This window comes from Leptosomus discolor, chromosome 3, assembly GCF_034619465.1.
Source record: "Leptosomus discolor isolate bLepDis1 chromosome 3, bLepDis1.hap2, whole genome shotgun sequence".
NCBI classification, from domain to species: domain Eukaryota; kingdom Metazoa; phylum Chordata; class Aves; order Leptosomiformes; family Leptosomidae; genus Leptosomus; species Leptosomus discolor.
In genome coordinates this window covers 7,976,537-7,995,359 of record NC_141393.1, presented here as the reverse complement: position 1 = coordinate 7,995,359, position 18,823 = coordinate 7,976,537, and the positions used below count along the sequence as shown (strand labels likewise).

At 41.9% G+C, this 18,823-nt stretch overlaps 1 protein-coding gene across 1 annotated transcript in view; it reads left to right on the top strand.

Moving 5' to 3' along the window:
- Positions 1-18,823, top strand: part of KCNH5 (potassium voltage-gated channel subfamily H member 5) — a 159,674-nt gene that overhangs the window by 27,576 nt on the left and 113,275 nt on the right. The window contains exons 5-6 of the mRNA XM_086462342.1: positions 13,237-13,352; positions 17,257-17,649. Of these exons, the coding sequence (XP_086318468.1) occupies positions 13,237-13,352; positions 17,257-17,649 (509 nt within the window). The remainder of the gene's footprint in view (positions 1-13,236; positions 13,353-17,256; positions 17,650-18,823) is intronic.

Genomic DNA, 18,823 nt, shown 5'->3' with positions numbered 1-18,823 from the left:
AGTGCTGGGATTTGTCGTTGAAAGGGCTTTTTTTTTTTTTTTCTTTATAAAAGAAGGTTTTTTCTTCAGAAATTCTGCCAGGACCATGCAATACATAATACATAAGTAACTATGTTGCAGATGACTTACTGTCTATTACTTATGGGAGCAGTAAATTTGAGATAAAAAATTCAAGAGAAATAAAATATTGATGCCATTATGCAATAATCTCCCTGTACCAATATATTCTGCACTGTTCAAAGGTGTGTTGCTTTGTTGTGAAGCTTCAGTATATCACACTCCTATGACGTACAAGCATTTGGTATTTAAATCATAGCAATGGGAGTATCTACACTGCAGGGTGTCTGTGTGTCCTGGCTCCTGGAAATAAATGGTTGGGTTTGCCAGATCTGCTTGCAGAGGCTGCAACAAGGTTGGCATCTTGTGTAGACCTTGCAAGGGAACAGCAGTTCCGGGGGACAGGGAGCGGTGCCCTGGTGCTGAGGATGCAGAACTGCTCAGAAGTGTGGAGGAGCTTGTTGTATTTGTGAAAACAGGACATACAAATAAAAGAAAACAGTTGACTTACTACAAAGCACATTGCAAGGGAGAGGTGGGATTTTTTTTCCTGGTATGGCCTCAAAACCACGCTTGTTTACGGGCTTGGTACAAAAAACCACAATTGACATCACGGGGACTAGCCCTGTGCAAGCGAGGGGAGTTAGAGAGGTCTGGGGCACTGCGACAGATGCTGTGTGATTCTGCTTACCTGTGTGTTAATGCTGTCAGAAAGGAGGAGGAGGAGGAAGAGGGGGCTTTGCTTGCAGGAGGGAGTAAAAGTAATGAAAAAATTTCCCAGGTCACCCAGGAGACTGTGAATTTGTTGCAGTCCAGAAAGCTGTTGAAACAAGCAAGACTGGAGAAAAGGGATATTTAAAAGCTACCTTCCTCTCATAAAATATAGTGACAGAGATCAAAGCCCTTGTTTTCTGAGAGGGTACAGGCAGTTGAACACTAAGGATTTGACTGACTTACCCATGCTGGTATCTATTATTGCTGGGCCCTGTGTGGGAGACCTATGATGTATAGCAGTGTAACAGTGACCAAAAAGTACTGTTGTATCCTTGTAAATAGAAGATTACTTAAAAGGTATCTAATCATGCAAAAGTGTAAAAAAAAAACCCCAGCATCTGAAGTAGGGGTGGTGAACATAACGGAAGGCAACATCAGCCACCTGATTGATATGTTCACTCTTGGGCGAAGATGCAACTGGCAGTTGTACAGGTCTGGAGGGTAGGGAGAACACCTTCCGTTGTCTTGGCTTGTGGTTTGTAGTGGCTTGGCTCTTGAGTTGGTGGCTGGATGAGCTGTGCATGGTGGCAGTGTGAAAGAAGAGGCATGAGAATTAGTGATGGGGCAGGAGATGTCACAGGAGATGATGGCTGCACTTGATGGTCAATGGGACAGTGCCTTATTTACTGGCGCAGGAGCTGTCCTATGTTTGTCTGGTCTTTGCTCCTCTTTGGTAATATGAACATTTGTCTGATCTGGATTCAGTACCAAGCAATAGATCCTGCCTGTGGTGGTAGAGAGCCAGATCCCCAGGTGTCCTGGCTGAATGCCTTACATAGCAGAGGTCAAAGACCATTACTAGCATATGGAAGATCGTATTCTGTATTTTCTTCTAGAGAATAAAACCCAAAGAATCTTTTTTTTTAATGTTTGTACCATTGTAGGGTCACAGTTGGATGCTTTTATCAGTTTGCTGTGCTTTTATTCTGTCTTTACCCAATAGCCTTTTAAAAACATCTGAAGACTCTCAATCCCTCCAAAGACACACGGTGGTAATAATCTTACGTGTATATGGTGGAAAAAAATGAAGCCATTTTTCTGGGCCCTAACTATTAGAAGGGCAAATGGGACCACTTAAAATGTTGACACTTTTTGAAGCCAGGAGTGCTGTGGATTATATTGAACTGAAAGTTTAAGGACAGAAAAAAAGACTGGCATTTTTTGGCTAATAGTGGAGTTTCACCTAGTTGTGCAATGACTTTATTCGCTTTGTTATCATCAGTGAAGAAAAAAATGTAGCCTCTAGGTAAACTTGGAAGTTTTTTCGGCTAGGATTCTCACTGGTTATCTTAAGTCTCTTTTGAGTGAAATATCAGGCTTGTCACTTGCTGGAAGTGATTGGGAAGTTCTGGTGAATACTGATGGGATCCTGAATTAGGATGAAAGATGTGTTAATGAGGCCCCTACAACTCAGGACTGTGTGCTGTTGACAAATGGGGTCAGGAGATGGCACAGCAATATCCTGAAGTTGGTTTGGTTTTGTTTTTTTTTGCTTGATAGAGCCAGACTTTGATAATCAAGACTGTCTGGGACAATGCTGTAATGCTTCCAGTGATATAACTCTTTATGGTTATATAACTCTATATAATGATACAACTCTATCTCGGAGTGTGACAGGGCTATAAAAAGTGTAGTAGTTGCAGAAATACGCACTTATGCTTGCTAATCCTTGCTAAGCCTATAATTCTGATCCTTTTTTATCTTTAATAAGTGCAAGTTATTAAGCATATATAACTAGTTGCACATGGGAACTTTTTTCCTTGAGGGAGTATCAATCCTGGTGATAATAGAAGAAGTGGGTGGAGGGATTAAAGCATGAAAATGAGGTTTCTACCTTTAGCTGAAGCACAGTGTACCCTATTGAATACATCACCTTGACAGTAATCCATAACACTAATTTAACAGGTCACAATTTGGATATCCGTACCATGTTTTTATTGCACTTTTCCATGGCTGTAATAACAAGGATCTTGGTGCTGTAGAGACCCACTTGTTCTGGTGCTGTTTCCTATTGCTCTGATCTGCAGAATTTCACCCTGCAGTGCCTTCAGTCACCAAGGAGATCACCTGCATCTTTCCATGCTCCCCTGGGTCTAGAGTGCAGCATCCAGGGACACTTGGGCCTTAAGAAAGTCCTTGGGGGGGGATGACAAGAGAAGTGGTCATTTGCCAGTACACCAGATGAGCTTCCAGTGCCAAGAGAAGACAGCTCAGAGCAATGATGCTGATACAGTCTCTTGGTATTTGTAACCATCCATTTTGGATGGGCACAGCTTGCTAGTAACCAGGAAGACCTTCTGAGGTTGCTTTGCTCCTGTTCCTGCAGGACAAGCATCCCTGTTTCTGTCTTTGGTGACATGCTGATGGCACTTTCAGCAGACACTGCAAAGACTGAAGAGTCATGGAGAGGTAGTTGTTTCTTCGCTCCTAGGGTTGATGGTCCAAGGCCTTGTTTCTGCTCACCCCCCTTTCTTGTTTTGCTGCTTTCAGAGACCCAGCATGGTGAAAAAGAGAGAATTTCCGTATCCAGGGCTGTTTAGTTTCCTTCATAGAAATCAAGTACCTTTCTGAATCTGGTATTGCCTTTTGAGGCCTTTCTGTGCTCCATCAGCAACCCACAATGCACATTAACTGTAATTTCTAGAAGTTTAATGTGCAATGAAAAGGAAATCCCATTGAAATCAAATCTAACCCTGTGGGAGATTGAATTAAACTGGAAGTTGATTTTTAAAGCTGTAACTGTTTGTAGATGGCTACACTTTCTATGTACGAAACTGAACACTCATAAGCCGTATATAAAATAATAAGTATAAATAGAGAGTTTAATCTATATATCACAGGGCATTACATTTCACTAAGTTACTCCTCTGCTTAACCCATGAACTTGTGTGTAACTAAACCATGCCCTCCAGACAGACATCCAGTATTGATTTAGAAGTCTGAAGAGACTAAGGATCCACTACATTCCTTCATATTTTTCTTGCTTTTTCATTACACTTTTGGCTTTAAAAAAGTGTTGTATTTAAATTAACCTGTCTCCAGCTTCTTGCAGGGGCATCTTCTTATGCATTTTTTCCACTGTACTAAAAAAGTCCCATTAAGGCACTTACACATATAATCAGGTCATCACTCCAGCTTCATTTGATAAAGTAAATGAATTAGGCTCCTTAAACCTCTGTCTAGCCTGAATTCAGAGGTCTGGTGATGGCAGATGCATAGACATTTTAGCTCCACTTTAATCCAGCTCTTTGGCAGCAGTAGAGATGAAGCTGTGATGGGAAGGATTTCAGCCTCCCAGGTCCCCAGTCAGTTTCTGTGGCCAGTATTGTAGCCAGGTGAGTTCACAGCTGACTCCTGAGTATTGCCCATTGCTCAGCCTCTCCAAGCCTAGCTCTTACTGTTGTATATCCATGGAGTAGGTGACTTTTTGCCACAGCAAACTACAGGCTGAATTGCTCATCTACTAAGATCTCTGTGTCCTTTTCAGAACTGTTCTTTGCTAGGGATGTTTCCCCCTTCTGTATATGTACAACTTGCATTGCTTTTGCTTAGATATCTGATTTTCATTTAAAACAGATTTTAATGGCACATGCCCAGTTATCAAGCGCATCATCCTGTGTGACTGCCCTCACTACTGTTTAACGTTCCTCTAATCTTCCTGTCATCTGGGCATTTTATCAGTCATTTTGTGATATCTTTCAAACCATAGAGAAAAGCACTGAATAGAAGGAGACCTGTCTACTGGGGTCCAGAAGGCTTTCAGTAATAATTTTTTACTATTTTCCACTACTCCTTGTTTGGTATCTGCGAGGTACCAAGTTCTTCATCCATTTAACCTGTAATTTGCTGAACTGCATGTTCTCAATATTTTGTCAAGAGTGTCACACAGTGTCAGTTCAGTGAAGATTACTGTACAAGAGGATTTGGCCAACCTGTGGCTCTCGGGTGACTCAAATGCGGCACCAGGATGAGGTGATGTGATGAGCTCAGCTCTGTGGCTGTGCTGATTTGGGAGCTGTTGGGTCCTTGGCTGCATGTGGGAGCAAACCAGGAGCAGCAGCTGAGGAGGTCAACAAGTCAATGCTCCACGTTGCTTCCCAGCCCAGTCCCAGCAAGCAAGTGGTGGCACAGGGAGCTGCCCTGGCTCGTGCCTCTGCAGCATACATCATACATATGCTGTGGCTCCGGCTGGCCATTGCATTTGGCTTGCAGCTTGTTCTGTCAAGGCGTTTGACCATCTTCCTGAACCAAATTTATGCTCCTATCGAATAATGAAGTTAACATTGTGGGGCATTTTACATCGTTCTGTATTGACAGCCATGCATTATGTTCCTTTCCTTTTCTTTTTTGTTAAACATATTGAAACTCAGATTGTCTTTTCTTTCATTTTGCCTGGCACTAAGATCAAGCTGAGCAACCTGTAATTACTTGGGTCAGCCTGTTTGCCCTTTCTGCGTATGGGTGCTGAAAGCCTGTCGGTCGTACTCCGGGAGTTCTTTAAAAACTTAATTGTTACTGTAATAAATCTAGCCATAGAAAGATTTTTCCCGTAGGTCTTCAGCTTTCCGTGTCCATTCTCATAAGCCATAGTTTCTCATTCACTTACTTACTTGTTCCCTCTTTCTTCCCATCCCTGTGTGCTTTATCATTTCTAGCAGCTGCCTTCTTTTGGACCCTGAGCCTTTGGCTGGTGTAGGCCTTTTTCCCTGACCATTGAATGGCACCATTTTTCTATCTGCCGAACTCCTACAAGCCAGTTGGCTGACATTTACAGTAGCTGGTCTTTTTTCGTTGTTTTGAGGTGTTTTTTTTCTTTCCAGAATTTGTGCTTGTTTTTATATAGTTATGGTGGCCCTGTGTGTATATAAAGTTTAGCTTTAGTTGCAGAAACATGAAATTTAAGAAGTTGTGCAGTGTAAATTTACAGCTATGTGAGAATTAATTTTAAAAATACATTGTACACCAAATGTAGTCTAGTGGTGTATAAATCTCAGCACTTTTCGTCAGTAGATCTCAAAATGGCTTGCAAAGTAGGTCATTAGCATGATCTGCTAATCTAGGAAACTGAAGCTCAGAGAGGTAAAGTGATATGCCCAAGATTACCTGGTGATTCTTCATCCATTTTGAGCTCCCCAGTAGTTGCAGAGGGAGGATGGTAACTGGAAATACAACAATAAGCAAGAACAGGGGGCAGATGTAAAAATTATCCCAAGAGTGCACTGCGTTATCAGACAGCGGAATGCACAGAATTTCAAATTGGGAAATTTATCCTAATATTTTGAATCACTTTTGAATAGGCTCTCTGGTTCTTCAGTCTGTAAATAGTGTTGCTGCATCATGGGAGTGATTGAGCTTTGTTTGACTATTATTCTATTCATTCAGGAATCACATTTATCCTTCTCCCTCAAAACCCAGGATGATTAAGTTTTTCGAAGAGACAATGAGCTCTTTCAGGCATACTTTACCTGCAATAAAGAGCGAACAGCTAGTCATTGCAATGATTTTACTGTCTGAACGTTTAGAAATAGTTGTAGATGCTAACTGTTGATGCAAAAGAATGGTCCATTTTATCAACTGAATTCCAAACTGCCTATTTCTGAGTGGTGCTAGCTCTTTGCTTTTGTGGATAAGTCATAGAGTATATGTTGTTTAAGTATTCTGTATGTTAACTATTTCCTGCTCCACAGTGGGAGGAGAAGAACCACCTTCCCATGGTGTGGAGGTGTTACCTACACTCCTGCAGGCAGGAATCGGCACAAGCATTGCTGTAATTACCCTTTGCTGTTGTTTTTTACACAGACTATCATTCTTAACCCAAGTGTTTTCACTGGAGCCTAAGATATTGGATAGTTCCCTGTTACACTGATTTAAAAGCCTTCATTATTTCTGATGCTTTTAAGACCAGACAAACCTTGACAAAAAGGTTAATTGCAACCCAGTAGAGCTACACTAATATTTTATTAGGGGGAGCTAGTCATGTGTAGATTTTTCAGAACAAGTGCACTATAAAGAACATTAACATCTCACCTTGAGATTTTTAAAGTCTTCATAAACTCTGATGTATGAATTTATCTTTAAAATAACATAATATAGTTTATGAACTAGAGATTTTATTTTTTTTTTCAGTGTGGCTGCTAGCGAGGTAGTTAAATCCCAATTTGGACCTGCACACAAATACAGTCAGAGAGATTACAAACTTTCGACTGCTAATAAAATTATGGGGAGAATTTGGGGGGTTTTCTCACTTGCAGATACTTAGATTTGAAAATATTTGCTGTTATCTTTGAAGGCCTATTCACCGCTGAGGTTCGTACAGGAAAGGTGGCTTCAGCACTAGTGGAGCAAAAGAACCAGTCTTTTTTGCTCATTCATCTGTGCCTGGGCTGGGACTTCTCCCCTGCGTAGGGAACTGCCTGGGTCTGACCCAGCCCTTTGGCAGGAGTGTCTGTGTGTGACAGTCACCAAGACTTGCTCCTTGGCATGCGTGGGAGCACCATCAGGAGGCTCACAGTTTTGGGTGGAGTCTAACGACTTCTTTGCCTGCTTTGTGACCTCGGGAGGCATCAGAGGGACTTAAAAGTTTTGTCTCCCGATAACCATTAGGAAACAGTGATTCCGTCCTATCACTTCCCGCATCACTTCTGCTGGGGAAGCCCCCGTTGATGCACTTTCTTTGGACAACTTTTACCCTGATCCTTTTTATGCTCTGCCATATAGTGCACAGCATCTTTGACCTGGATGGCATTTCTCCTTACTTAGAGATGTCAGCAGAGAAGAGGAGCATGTGTTGGAGATGGATGAGTGTTTCTGTGTACTGGATCGATCTGCAGGGTATATTAATGGGAAGGAGACTGGTGACCAGGAGGGCAGGGAGAGAAGTTCTATGGCAATGCAAGAGTGGTTCGTAGAAGGTCCCTGAACACAGAGTAACAGTGAGTGCGGTGGTGGAGAGCAGCTGCTGCTGAGCTGTTCCCATCGCAGCTGTCCGGTATAAAACACAATGATCGATTCAGGATCTCAGGAAGAAGGAGGTGTGGGCATAATACTACTCTTGTTGGAGGAGCAGCTGATCGAAAGGCATGTGCTATAATGAGTAAGAGGTTTCAGATAAGATAGTTTGGACTTTCTAACAGTGGAGGGATGGCAGGATCAAGTTCTAAGCTGGATATAGCATTTCCCCCTTTGACACCACATAATTGCTATAGTGGTGTATGACTTGGCTGAGCGATCATCTTAGATGCCTCTGGAAAGCTTTTTCCCCTCTGAGGAGGTGTTTGGGTGCTCTGTCTGCTTTGCTTGACGATTGCCTACCTCCCTTCTATGCTCCTGTACTCCCTCAGGCATCCTGGCACAACACTAACAGATGCATTAACTCATGCCATAGCATCTAAGGTTTGAAAGAAATACCAATTAATTTTTTAAAAATTAATTTTGTACTTCTTTTTTTTCCTCTTCAGAGAAACCTTTGGCTCAGCCTTCATGTGAAGTATGCTACCAAGTCATGACTGTCTCAGTTAGCCCCACAGTCAGAGGACTGTCAAATTTGCTGTCCTAATTAGAGCAAGGGACATGGAGAATATTTTGTGAATGTAAAATATTTAATTATGACTAAAACACAAGGAGGAAGAAGAAAGTTGCATGCTTGGAAGGACAGCATTATGGCTGGGCCAAGGCAGAGACCAATTAGTTCATGTCTATTAGCGTGCTTGCCTTCTTCATGTCCTATTTTTGTAACTGTATGGAGTTGTTAAACCTGCATCTTCAATTTATTGAGAATGCAGGAATTTTAGTTTGAGTAATGGATAGGAACAGGGAAATATCTTGCTAGGCTCCTGTTTAAGAACAGACGTTTGTTTTCATCATGAGAATGAATGCAGATGATGATGATTTTTTTTAAAGCACAGGTACAAATTATTCTGATTTTGTCCATGAATCAGAAGGTAATTAAAGAGAACCAGGGGAAACAATAATTTTAGGTGTTATTCCAGAATTTTTAATTTGAGGTAGTTAATGTCTTCCTCTGAAATACTCAGTTTAACTTCTTTTAAGGAGAGGCAGCTGCTGGCCTGAGCTGGTGTGTGATCTGATGATGTTGCCTTTGTTCCTAAGAATTTGAGTGCAACGGTGCAAGTTCAGGATATTATTTTTCAAGTAGTGCTGTGGAAGAAAGATACAATCCAGCTGAGCTGAAGTGAGCATCAGAAGTGTTGCTTTTTCTCACAAGTAGTTTTTGTTTCCCTCTTGCACCTGCTATTTGTGCGGCTCCTTTACTCCTTCCAGACGAAAATATCTGTGAGTACAGGCGGTCACTAATACATGGGATAAAATTATCATTCTTTTCAAGTCACTGTCTATAGAGGAAAAGAAAGGAGAGAATCGTTTGAAGAAACACTGACAGCAGTAGGCAGCTATGCAAATTTTGCCTGGTCTATTTAAACATACACATTGGTTTTAAATATAATTCTGAACTTATCTAGTCTACAACAAGGTCAAGAAACAGAGAAATGTACCCTGTACAGATTATTTCAGACACGAGGCAGCCTGTATACATTTTCACCTTCCCACTCGTACCCCAGCATCTTGCTGTTGCTATGTTTTTAATTCTCTTGGGTTGTAAATAGGAAACAAAGTAACTTGGTGCTTTTTCACACTATTGCAGATGGAGAGATTGGAGCAGGTAGAATAATGCTGGACTTTGTGCTGAATTAGAAAAAAGTCATGTTAGTGTATTCTGTATTTTCAACATCCAGAATCATGGGCTTCACAGGGCTGAAAGAAATGTGGAAATGTGAAGTCTCTAAATGAGGCTGGAAGGGGTTTTGCAAAAGGTCTGCTCCAGCACAAAGCAAAGCTTTGGTCTTGGTGGAGAAAGGACACGATGAAATGGTTTGCCCTGTGAAAAGAAGAGGTCAGAGTGGATGAGCAGAGTGGTAACCCTGAATGCTAAAATGTGTGGCTTCTTTCTTTCACATGACATTGATGATCTCACCAAGGTGGAAAGGGAGTGTTTTAAAAAGTCATAGTTCTTCCTTTCTTTTTATTTTTACAGCAAAAGGATTGCTGTTGTTTGGTATGTGTCTTACCCCTGTCGCTCCTTGTGGTACATCTTCTCCAACTTCCCCAGGCTCTCTGTATTCGTGGTTAATACAGAACAGATGTTTTTCTTACCTAAGACGATGACAAGGGGTTTCTTACCAGTTTTCCTTTTATAAGAGGAGAGGCATTTTTAAAACCCATATTTTTGTGAATGGGATCTCTCAGCCTGCGAAGCACCATGGGAAAGGATTTCTGGAGAGTATTGTTGCTAGCCCCTGACTCTTCTCCAAATCCTTGTCTAATCACTGTACAGAACAACGCCCTAAACCTCAGAAAATAAAGTAAATGAATCATTAACCAGCAGCCATCAGAAAGGTCACAGAATCACAGAATGGTTGAAGTTGGAAGGGACTCCTGGAGGTCATGTCCAACCCTGCTGCTCAAGTAGGGCTGCTTATGACCAGTTGCTCAGAACCATGTCCATACAGCTTTTGAATATCTGCAAGGGTGGAGAACTTGCAACATCTCTGGGCAACCTGTGCTAGTGTTCTGTCACTCTCACAGTAAAACAGTGTTTCCTGATGTTCAGATGGAACCTCTTCTGTTCTGTTTTGTGCCCATTGCCTCTGGCCTTGTCACTGGGCACCACTGAAGAGAGCCTGACTCTGTCCTCTTTGCACCCTTCCTTCAGGTATTTGTATACATTAGTGAGATCTGCCCCACCCCGAGCCTTCTCTTCTCCAGGCTGAACAGTTCCAGCTCTCTCAGCCTTTCATCAGAGGAGAGATGCTCCAGTCCCTTAATCATCTTCATGGCCCTTTATTGGACTCTCTTCAGATTTTCCATGTCTCTCTTGTACTGGGGAGCCCAGAATTAGACACAGCATTCCAGGTACTGTCCTCCCCAGTACTGAGTAGATGGAAAGGATCATCTCCCTTGACCTGCTGGCAATACTTTGTCTAATGCAGCCAGAGATACCATTTGCCACCTTTGCAGCACGGGCACATTGCTGGTTTATGTTGAGACTGGTCCACCAGGACTCCCAGGTCCTTTTCTGCCAAGCTGCCTTCCAGCTGGGTGCCCCCCAGCATATATTGGTGCATGGGGTTATACCTCCTTAGGTACAGGACTTTGCATTTCTTGTTGAACTTCATGAGGTTCCTGTCAGAGTTGGAGTAGCTGACAAAGCTGAGATGTGACAAATGAGGGCCTTTGGGACTGAATCCATCAGTTCGGCTGTGGTGGTTTTGGCTTTGCTGAGCACTTTTCCATCACTCTCACATCAGCTTTGTGGAGCAGGGTAACAAGCTAAAGCTTGGGGACTGGGCTGAATTCATCCCTGTGGACCCCGGGCAAGTGTCTTTCTAGGGGAAGGGGACACTCAGTGCCTGCATGTATGTGTAAGTGTGTAAGTATTTGGCCAGGGTCTGGAGGTGGATGACCACCTTTCTACAGGAGAGCTGCTCTTTTTCTCTGGTTCTTGCAGTGTGGTCGGAGCATGCCAAAAGCAATCGGCTGGATGCACTGTGGCCTTCAGCAATTATGAGAAATGTCAGGGCAGAGCTGTCACGATGCTGTTACCGTGCTCACTTGCTGTTTGAAATTACTGGCTAAGAAAGATAAAGAACAGTTCTGACTTCGATCTTAAAGCTGTCTCCTTGCCACAGTTTTATAGACAATTAGGAAAAAGAAAACAACAAGAATTTTTTTCTAGAAACTAATATTTCATACTTGGATCACTATAGTCTCTCTTGACCTTGTTTAATGCAGAAAGTGCATGTTCCTAATTGAATATCCCTGTAAGCTTGAGAAGCATGAGACATATCTGAAGTTCACTTTTAAGGTTTAGATTTGAAATGTTAATAAAATACTTCTATTTTTTACCTTTTCCCAGTGCATTTTTAATGTGCATTTTTGAGGTCATATATAAATAGCCAGACACAAATGGTGTGTGCTCTGCTGGTGGTGTGTCATGATATTTACATCTGTTCTGATTGCGAAATGATGAACAATGGATTTACGTTTGTGTAAATGTGATATATGTCATAAATTGCAAAGCCAAACTTTTTGCAAGCTAATTGCAAAAAATATTTTTTCTTCTTGAAGTTTTATTGCCTCATCTGTTCGCTGCTCTTCATTTGATCTGCCCCAGGGCTTCCCTTAACTTTCCAAGTCCCTGACTCCTATCGGACAACAGGCATTTAAAAATAAACATAGCTAACATAGAAATGTTGTGTTTCCTTTCTCAGATGTGACATTTTCCCCAATTCTCACCTACTCAGCATTCAAGTTAAATAAAAGTAAAACCATCTCCTGAACCCATTTCCTGTCCATAACTCGTTTGATATTTTAGACACACCTGTGTAGTAAAATACCAGGCTATACCTGGCTGAACTGAATATTCAGCATCTCCTTCAGTGCTCTTGGGGAGGCATTTCATTCCTGCAGGTATTTGGATTTTCAGTTTTCCTGCTTAACACTGAGGTGCTACACTGCTTAAACCCCTGGTGCTTTCTTTGCTGCTGACGATCTACCTCGTCCACTGACGCAGCCACACCAGCTGTCACGTTTGGGCGGTTTTCCAGCAGGAGTGACTTGATGACGTGTTCCTGGGTCAGTGTTGCTGTCAGTAACAAACTCTGATTGCTCCTTTCTGAACGCTGCCGAAAAAATTCCCCAGGAGTGGGCCAGTGTGTGGGTCTCAAGCTACTATTAAGGCAACTGTTTATCATTAGTTCAACAGTTAAATGTATTTCTTAATGCCATTTAAAATCTTTAAAGTCTTAATGCTGTTTTGTTTTGGTTTTTTTTTTAATCTGAAGCGTTGCTGTAGATGCAGCCCTGAATTTGCTGATTTATTATTTTTCAAAAAGTTTTAGCTTTGTCCCTGAAGTCTATTTGGGGCAAGAAACAGTGAAGACTTATGGGTCAGACTTTTAGGGCTGCTCCAGCGGCCCTGAATCAGCAGGAGAGTTTCTATAGCTGGGAAGGATTTTACTTCAGCAGGATTTGCAGACTTGGGAAGCCTTTGCATTAACTTCAGTGGCTTAGAATTAGATTTCAGCAGCAGAGTAACTCCCCAGAAGGCTGAAAGCACAATGCGATCCCTCCAACACAATGTCTCGAAAAGGCAGAAGAAAGAACGAGCCAGAGCATTTTGGTTTTACTCAGATTTACCCATGGTTGCCTTGAAGCAGTGATATTTTTCCTCTTTTGTAAGGTCTTTAAGCCTGGAGCCTGAAGCTATTCCGTGCAGGAATTTAGAGAAACTATTCAAGTCTGAGACTTAATATCAGTGAACACGAAGGAGATTAACTAGCAATGAATGAGGTCTGAGTACTTCTGACACGATTTCCTTCTTTCCTACAGGTTGGACAAAGTTTGCTCGGTTGACGCGGGCCCTGACGAACAGCCGGAGCGTACTGCAGCAGCTGACGCCGATGAACAAGGCTGAGGTGGTGCACAAACACTCCCGGTTAGCCGAAGTAAGTGGGTCAGACACCAGCCTGTTCCCTTTGTAAGGCAGGAACAGAGCGGGGCGGGGGGGAAACACCCTAATTCCCATTAAGAAATAATATTTTTAGAGGAAAATATTTCCCAACTGATTTTTTTCAACCTCTCCTCTGCTCATCCTGAGGCAGCACTATGTACCAAGCCCACATTTCTGAGACAGGTCATGCTCTTTTAGTCATGAAAACAGTCTCCATAGGTCGCTTTTACTTAGATGGCCCTGTTTCTGTGCATGCAATTCTCAGATTGCTGGTCGTTGCTTAACTTGAGGTGCACAGTGTGCTCCTCTACATGCTGTCTCACAGCAACATGGAACCAGACTTGATGTCCTTAGGCCCTGTGGATGGTCGCTTACTCTCCCAGGGAAATGGTACTGTTTGAGAAACCTCGTTGGAAGTGTCCTTGTCCGTGTCCCTGGGGTAGTACAGGCACACTGACTACATATATACCTTAATCTTGACTTTCTTGCGAAGTCATTCCTGCAGTATTGTGCTCATCATTTTTTTTATTCAGAACTGATGAAATGAACTCTTTGGCAGGTTGCAAACATCTCCTTAACAGTGCAGATGGTGCAACAAGTGAATGCCTTCAGGTTAACTGATGAAACAGAGGTACTGCTTTCATCTTCATGTCCATTGGTAATGAAAAATATACGGGTCAAAAATGTATGATCAAAATATATGGGCTAATGAAAATGACAGCCCTAGCCACCTTGTGCCAGAGAGCTTGTCCTGAGTTTGATGCTAAGAACTGGTAGCAGCTTTAAATGTTTATTTTTGTTCCCTTTCTGGTTTTAGTGGACTTTGATAACAAAAACTCAAATTTAAATCAGAATGGAAACCCACAGTTTTCAGGTGCTGACAGTGTGATGTTTTCCCTTGAATCGTCCCATACCAATAGCTTGGATGACTGCTGAGTTACTCTCACGTCTTGCTTTTCTAATGCGTGACATTTCACTGTTCTGTAAATCAAGTTATATTGATTATTGGTTTAGTCTAGAGAAAGGGAAGACTGGAGAAGATGTGGTAACAGTATTCAAATAAGTCTAGAGCAGTTGCATAGAATGAGCAAGGAAATTGTTCACCAGGACCACTATAGCTAGAGAAAAAGTAACAGTGTTAGGTCACAGGAAGGAAGATTTAGATCAGGCAATAGGAAGAGCTCAGGTAAGGGATAACATTGTACTCGGGAATAGGTGGGAGAAGGTGGTACTCGGGAATAGGTTGTTTGGAGAGTGTGTAGTCTCCTCTCTTACAACTCATCTATAGCCGCAAAGTGCCTTGTAGGCGAAGTGTTGTGAGGAATGCAGGCTGAATGGAGGTACACCATTGCTGTACAGGCCCCATTTTCCATACTTCCGTGCCTGAGGAGGAGCGTTATCATCACAGCTCATCTCCTGCAGAATATACTGCCCATCTTTAACAAGCTTAACGGTTATCAGCCATTTTCCATGATTCTATGATTTTCATTAGTTGTGTACAAGAATAATTCAGAGAGTCTGTGATGAATGCAGCTGACTAACAAGTTATTGTGTATTCTTCGGTGGTTTAAAATTAAAAATTCATACAGCGTGAAAGAAACAATCATTATAGTTCAGTGGTCTCCACAGCCACTTGCCACCCACTCACCATGTCAAACTCAGCATGATATTATGTTAAGAATAATAATTATGCTTTTACAATATCATGGGAGCTCCTAAGCACTCCACCACCAGAGGCACAGGGAGCTATCAAGCATATGTTCATCGTATTCGGCTTCAGCCCTAAGTAACTTATTATTCCAGCTGTAGTGAGGCTGTTTCCAGCTCCTGCCCCAGTGAACAAGGCAGAGAACAAATAGATCTGGAGAAACCAAGGAGAGAAATCGCAGTCCTGATTTGTCATGACAGTAAAGCGTTGATCACAGATGAATCAAAAGAGGTAACTGGAGATAATGACCAGGTACAAGTCAAACCCAAAATGTTGTGTTAAATGCAGGGGACAGTTTTGATGTTGAAAGAAGTGTCATGGGTTTGCACAAAGGCTACTGTGAAAAAATGACTGTATCGATCATTGCTTTTATTCCAGGGAAGGACCAGTGGATCCACCAATGAGTTCAGTGTGCCACGGTGGCCAGCTGAACCTTGCCCATTGGGTGTTTATAGGAATACTGTTAGTGAGTCTTGCCTTGGTCACTGGGGAAGGGGCATCTGGAGGTTGATATTTTTATGGGTGTCATCAGGGGTTTGGCATCAGTGAGTGTCTCTGACAAGTGCCATTGGGACCTCACTGCTCAGTGTGCATGGCCATTCAGCTGGAGTTCCACATGTGGCTTTGTGCTACACTGAAGCTACTGTGATATGAGGCTGTTGGCAGAGGGAGCAGCCATGGTTTCCTGGAGGTCTGTGCTGCACTCTCAGTTCTGCCTGTGTAGTGGGTCTAGTGGTTTTCTGGCCACAGGATAAATTTGCACAACTCAATTGACCGTGGAAAACAAACAACTAACTAATGTAACAATAAGTTAGTTTTTCATCATACCAGTTTAACTGACTTTGCTTACAGGTCATGATTGCTAAATCTGACCTCGGGGAGGGTGGGAACAGGTAGGCAGAAGCAGGTTTGCATCCCATCAGATTACAGCCTGCTGTTGGGCCAGATAAGACATGTTGGGAAGCCACAACCTCCGCCACAGTGAGAGAGGCTGCTGTTGTTGTCCCTTGGTGTTTTTTGAAGAACAGATTTTCAGTAGAGCCAGACTTTTACTGTCTGATCTCAGTAACAGCTTTGTCATCTTAAAAATAAGACCGCAAAGAATTGATGGAGAATCCATATCTTAGTTCAAATGCTTAGTTGTGCTGTTTATTCAGATTCATTTGCTACTCTTCATCTAGGAAGCATCCTGCATTTGATCATTTTTACACACATGGGACTGCTATTTGCAGTCAACTGTCCCTGCAAATATGGTGCATCAGCTCCAGTATTGGACAAGTGTACAGCTGAAATGAGTTTTAAAGTTGCTGGAATTATTTATTTTATCCCATACAGACTGGTGATCCCCAAATGTAAAAGGTGTTATTAGTTCCAAAATACACATGAATCTTTCAGTTGTCAGCGTGATATCTCACCACTGTTGTGCATTCCTTTCTGCTTTTGTTTCTTGTGTTGGACTGAGATAAGAAGTAATTAGATTAGCTGGGAGGAATGTCTTAAGTGAATTTGGCTTGGTTCCTTTGCAATGTTTTCAGTTCTGCATTTGACAAAAGTGCGCATGCAGGAGATTATAGTCATATGCAAAAAAGGGAAGAAAAGTAATTACAAGAAATAAAAGAGAACCCACTAGTGATACTGAGCTTGTAAAAGCAACAACTTTTTGAAGAAAATAGGAAGGAAGCATGATATCGCCAGGGTGTTAGGGCAGAAATTGTACACACAATGCTTCGTTTTAGAAGGAGGTCAGCCAGCAAGGGTGAAGTCTGGTTTACCTTTGACAGGGTATTGTTCTGGCTCAACGGTGCTTTAAAAAAGAGGTCAGGCATGAAAGATTAGTCTGGTAACACTTCCAGCTATGAACGAATACTCATATGTTCATAACTGCAGCGCTTAAGCTGGTATGGCAGTACCCACAACCTGTTTATGGAGCCTCTCTGCCCTTGCTGTTGGCATGGCTTCCCCTCATTCCCCTCAGTATTTCAAGAATATCCTTAGATGTTAAGCTGCTCCCATTCATCAAGTGATACCTGCCTCCACACATTCTTAATATGTAGATAATTTAGAAACTGTGGGTTGACTGGCAGTGTCCGATGACCACAGTCCTGTCTTTGTGCTGCTCCTTACAGAAATCCATAAGAACTGTATTTGTGTTAATTGAAAACAGTAATATTTGCTTTTTTGTCTTTTACAGGTTCTCCAGCTGGGATCTGATATTCTTCCTCAGTACAAGCAAGAAGCTCCAAAGACTCCACCACACATTATACTACACTATTGTGCTTTTAAGACCACTTGGGATTGGGTCATCTTAATTCTAACCTTCTACACAGCAATTATGGTTCCATACAACGTCTCCTTCAAGACAAAACAGAACAACATTGCCTGGCTTGTGCTGGACAGTGTTGTGGACGTTATTTTTCTGGTTGACATTGTTTTGAACTTTCATACGACCTTTGTTGGCCCTGGTGGAGAGGTTATATCTGATCCCAAGCTCATAAGGATGAACTACCTGAAAACGTGGTTTGTGATTGATCTTCTGTCCTGTTTACCATATGACATCATCAATGCCTTTGAGAATGTGGATGAGGTAAGTGATCCAAGTCTGCCTCAAAAGGATTGTTTTAATTAGGAATTAATTTAGGACCGTGCTCCAGGTGCTCCCAGGCATTTGGCAGCAATGAGAGGCAAGTGAAGCTCCGTGCAAATATGCAGGGATGGCCTTAAACTGCTGGGCTTTACCTACGTGGCGTTCCCATGTTGGAGAAGAGGTGTCTTATGATTTCAGTACCTTGTGTGGATGTGTACATTAATGGATGTGGCTTTTAGAATCACTTGCGTGTCAACCAAAAGCATTGTTGTGTGTCCGTATCAAAATGGGCTGGACCAGTTGGGATTACCCTGTGCCAGAGCCTCCCTTTTCACCCAGTGAATACTTTTAAGCAGTTCTAATCCACTGCAGGGCAGACTAACATGGTTTGAGGTAAATAACCAAAACTCTGTATCTGCTCTGACTGAAGCTGGTGGCAAATTTGCCACTGACTTGTATGAAAGTAGAGAATGCCTCTTGAACTGTGCTGTAATTTTCTTTATTTTTTTTTTTTAATGTCTTTTAAAATGGCTGATTGAGATGGAGATATATCTCCATTTTTTTTAAGCACTTCTTGAGCTACTGCTGGAATTTCAGAAACTGTTTGAGGAGAGGAAACACAAATATCTTAAATAGACGCTGAATTAAAGCTTTTTAACTTCTAAATATATTAACATTTACAAAATCAAGCTTGCAGCCTATGATAATAGAGAAAACAAGCAATAACTATGACAAATAATGCATGCACAAGTCAGCGTAGTGAAAATTCATTATTAAAATGCAACTATAATGGCATTAGGACTTGTTTTAATTTTTCTCTAGAGCCTTTTATCTTTAGGGCCATAAAGAGATGAAAAAGGCTCTATTAAATTCTTAACATTTTAACAGTTTTTTCATAGAACACAGTTGAATGGGGGTTTTGTGGGTTTTTTGTTTTGTTTTTAAATTCTCAAATTCTGCAGTTATATATCCTCACTATATAAAATCTACATTCTTATTTTTTAATGCAGACTTTGGTGCAGATTTTGTAGAGCTTCTTTAAAATTCCATCCCTGTCTCTGTGCTGAGTACCGTCTTTGACATTGTTCCATTTTATTTATAGCAAATATGACAGAAGCGATAATACTTGCAGCTCAAATTCAAGATCATGTGAGGGCTGCCCGTCTGGAAGCAG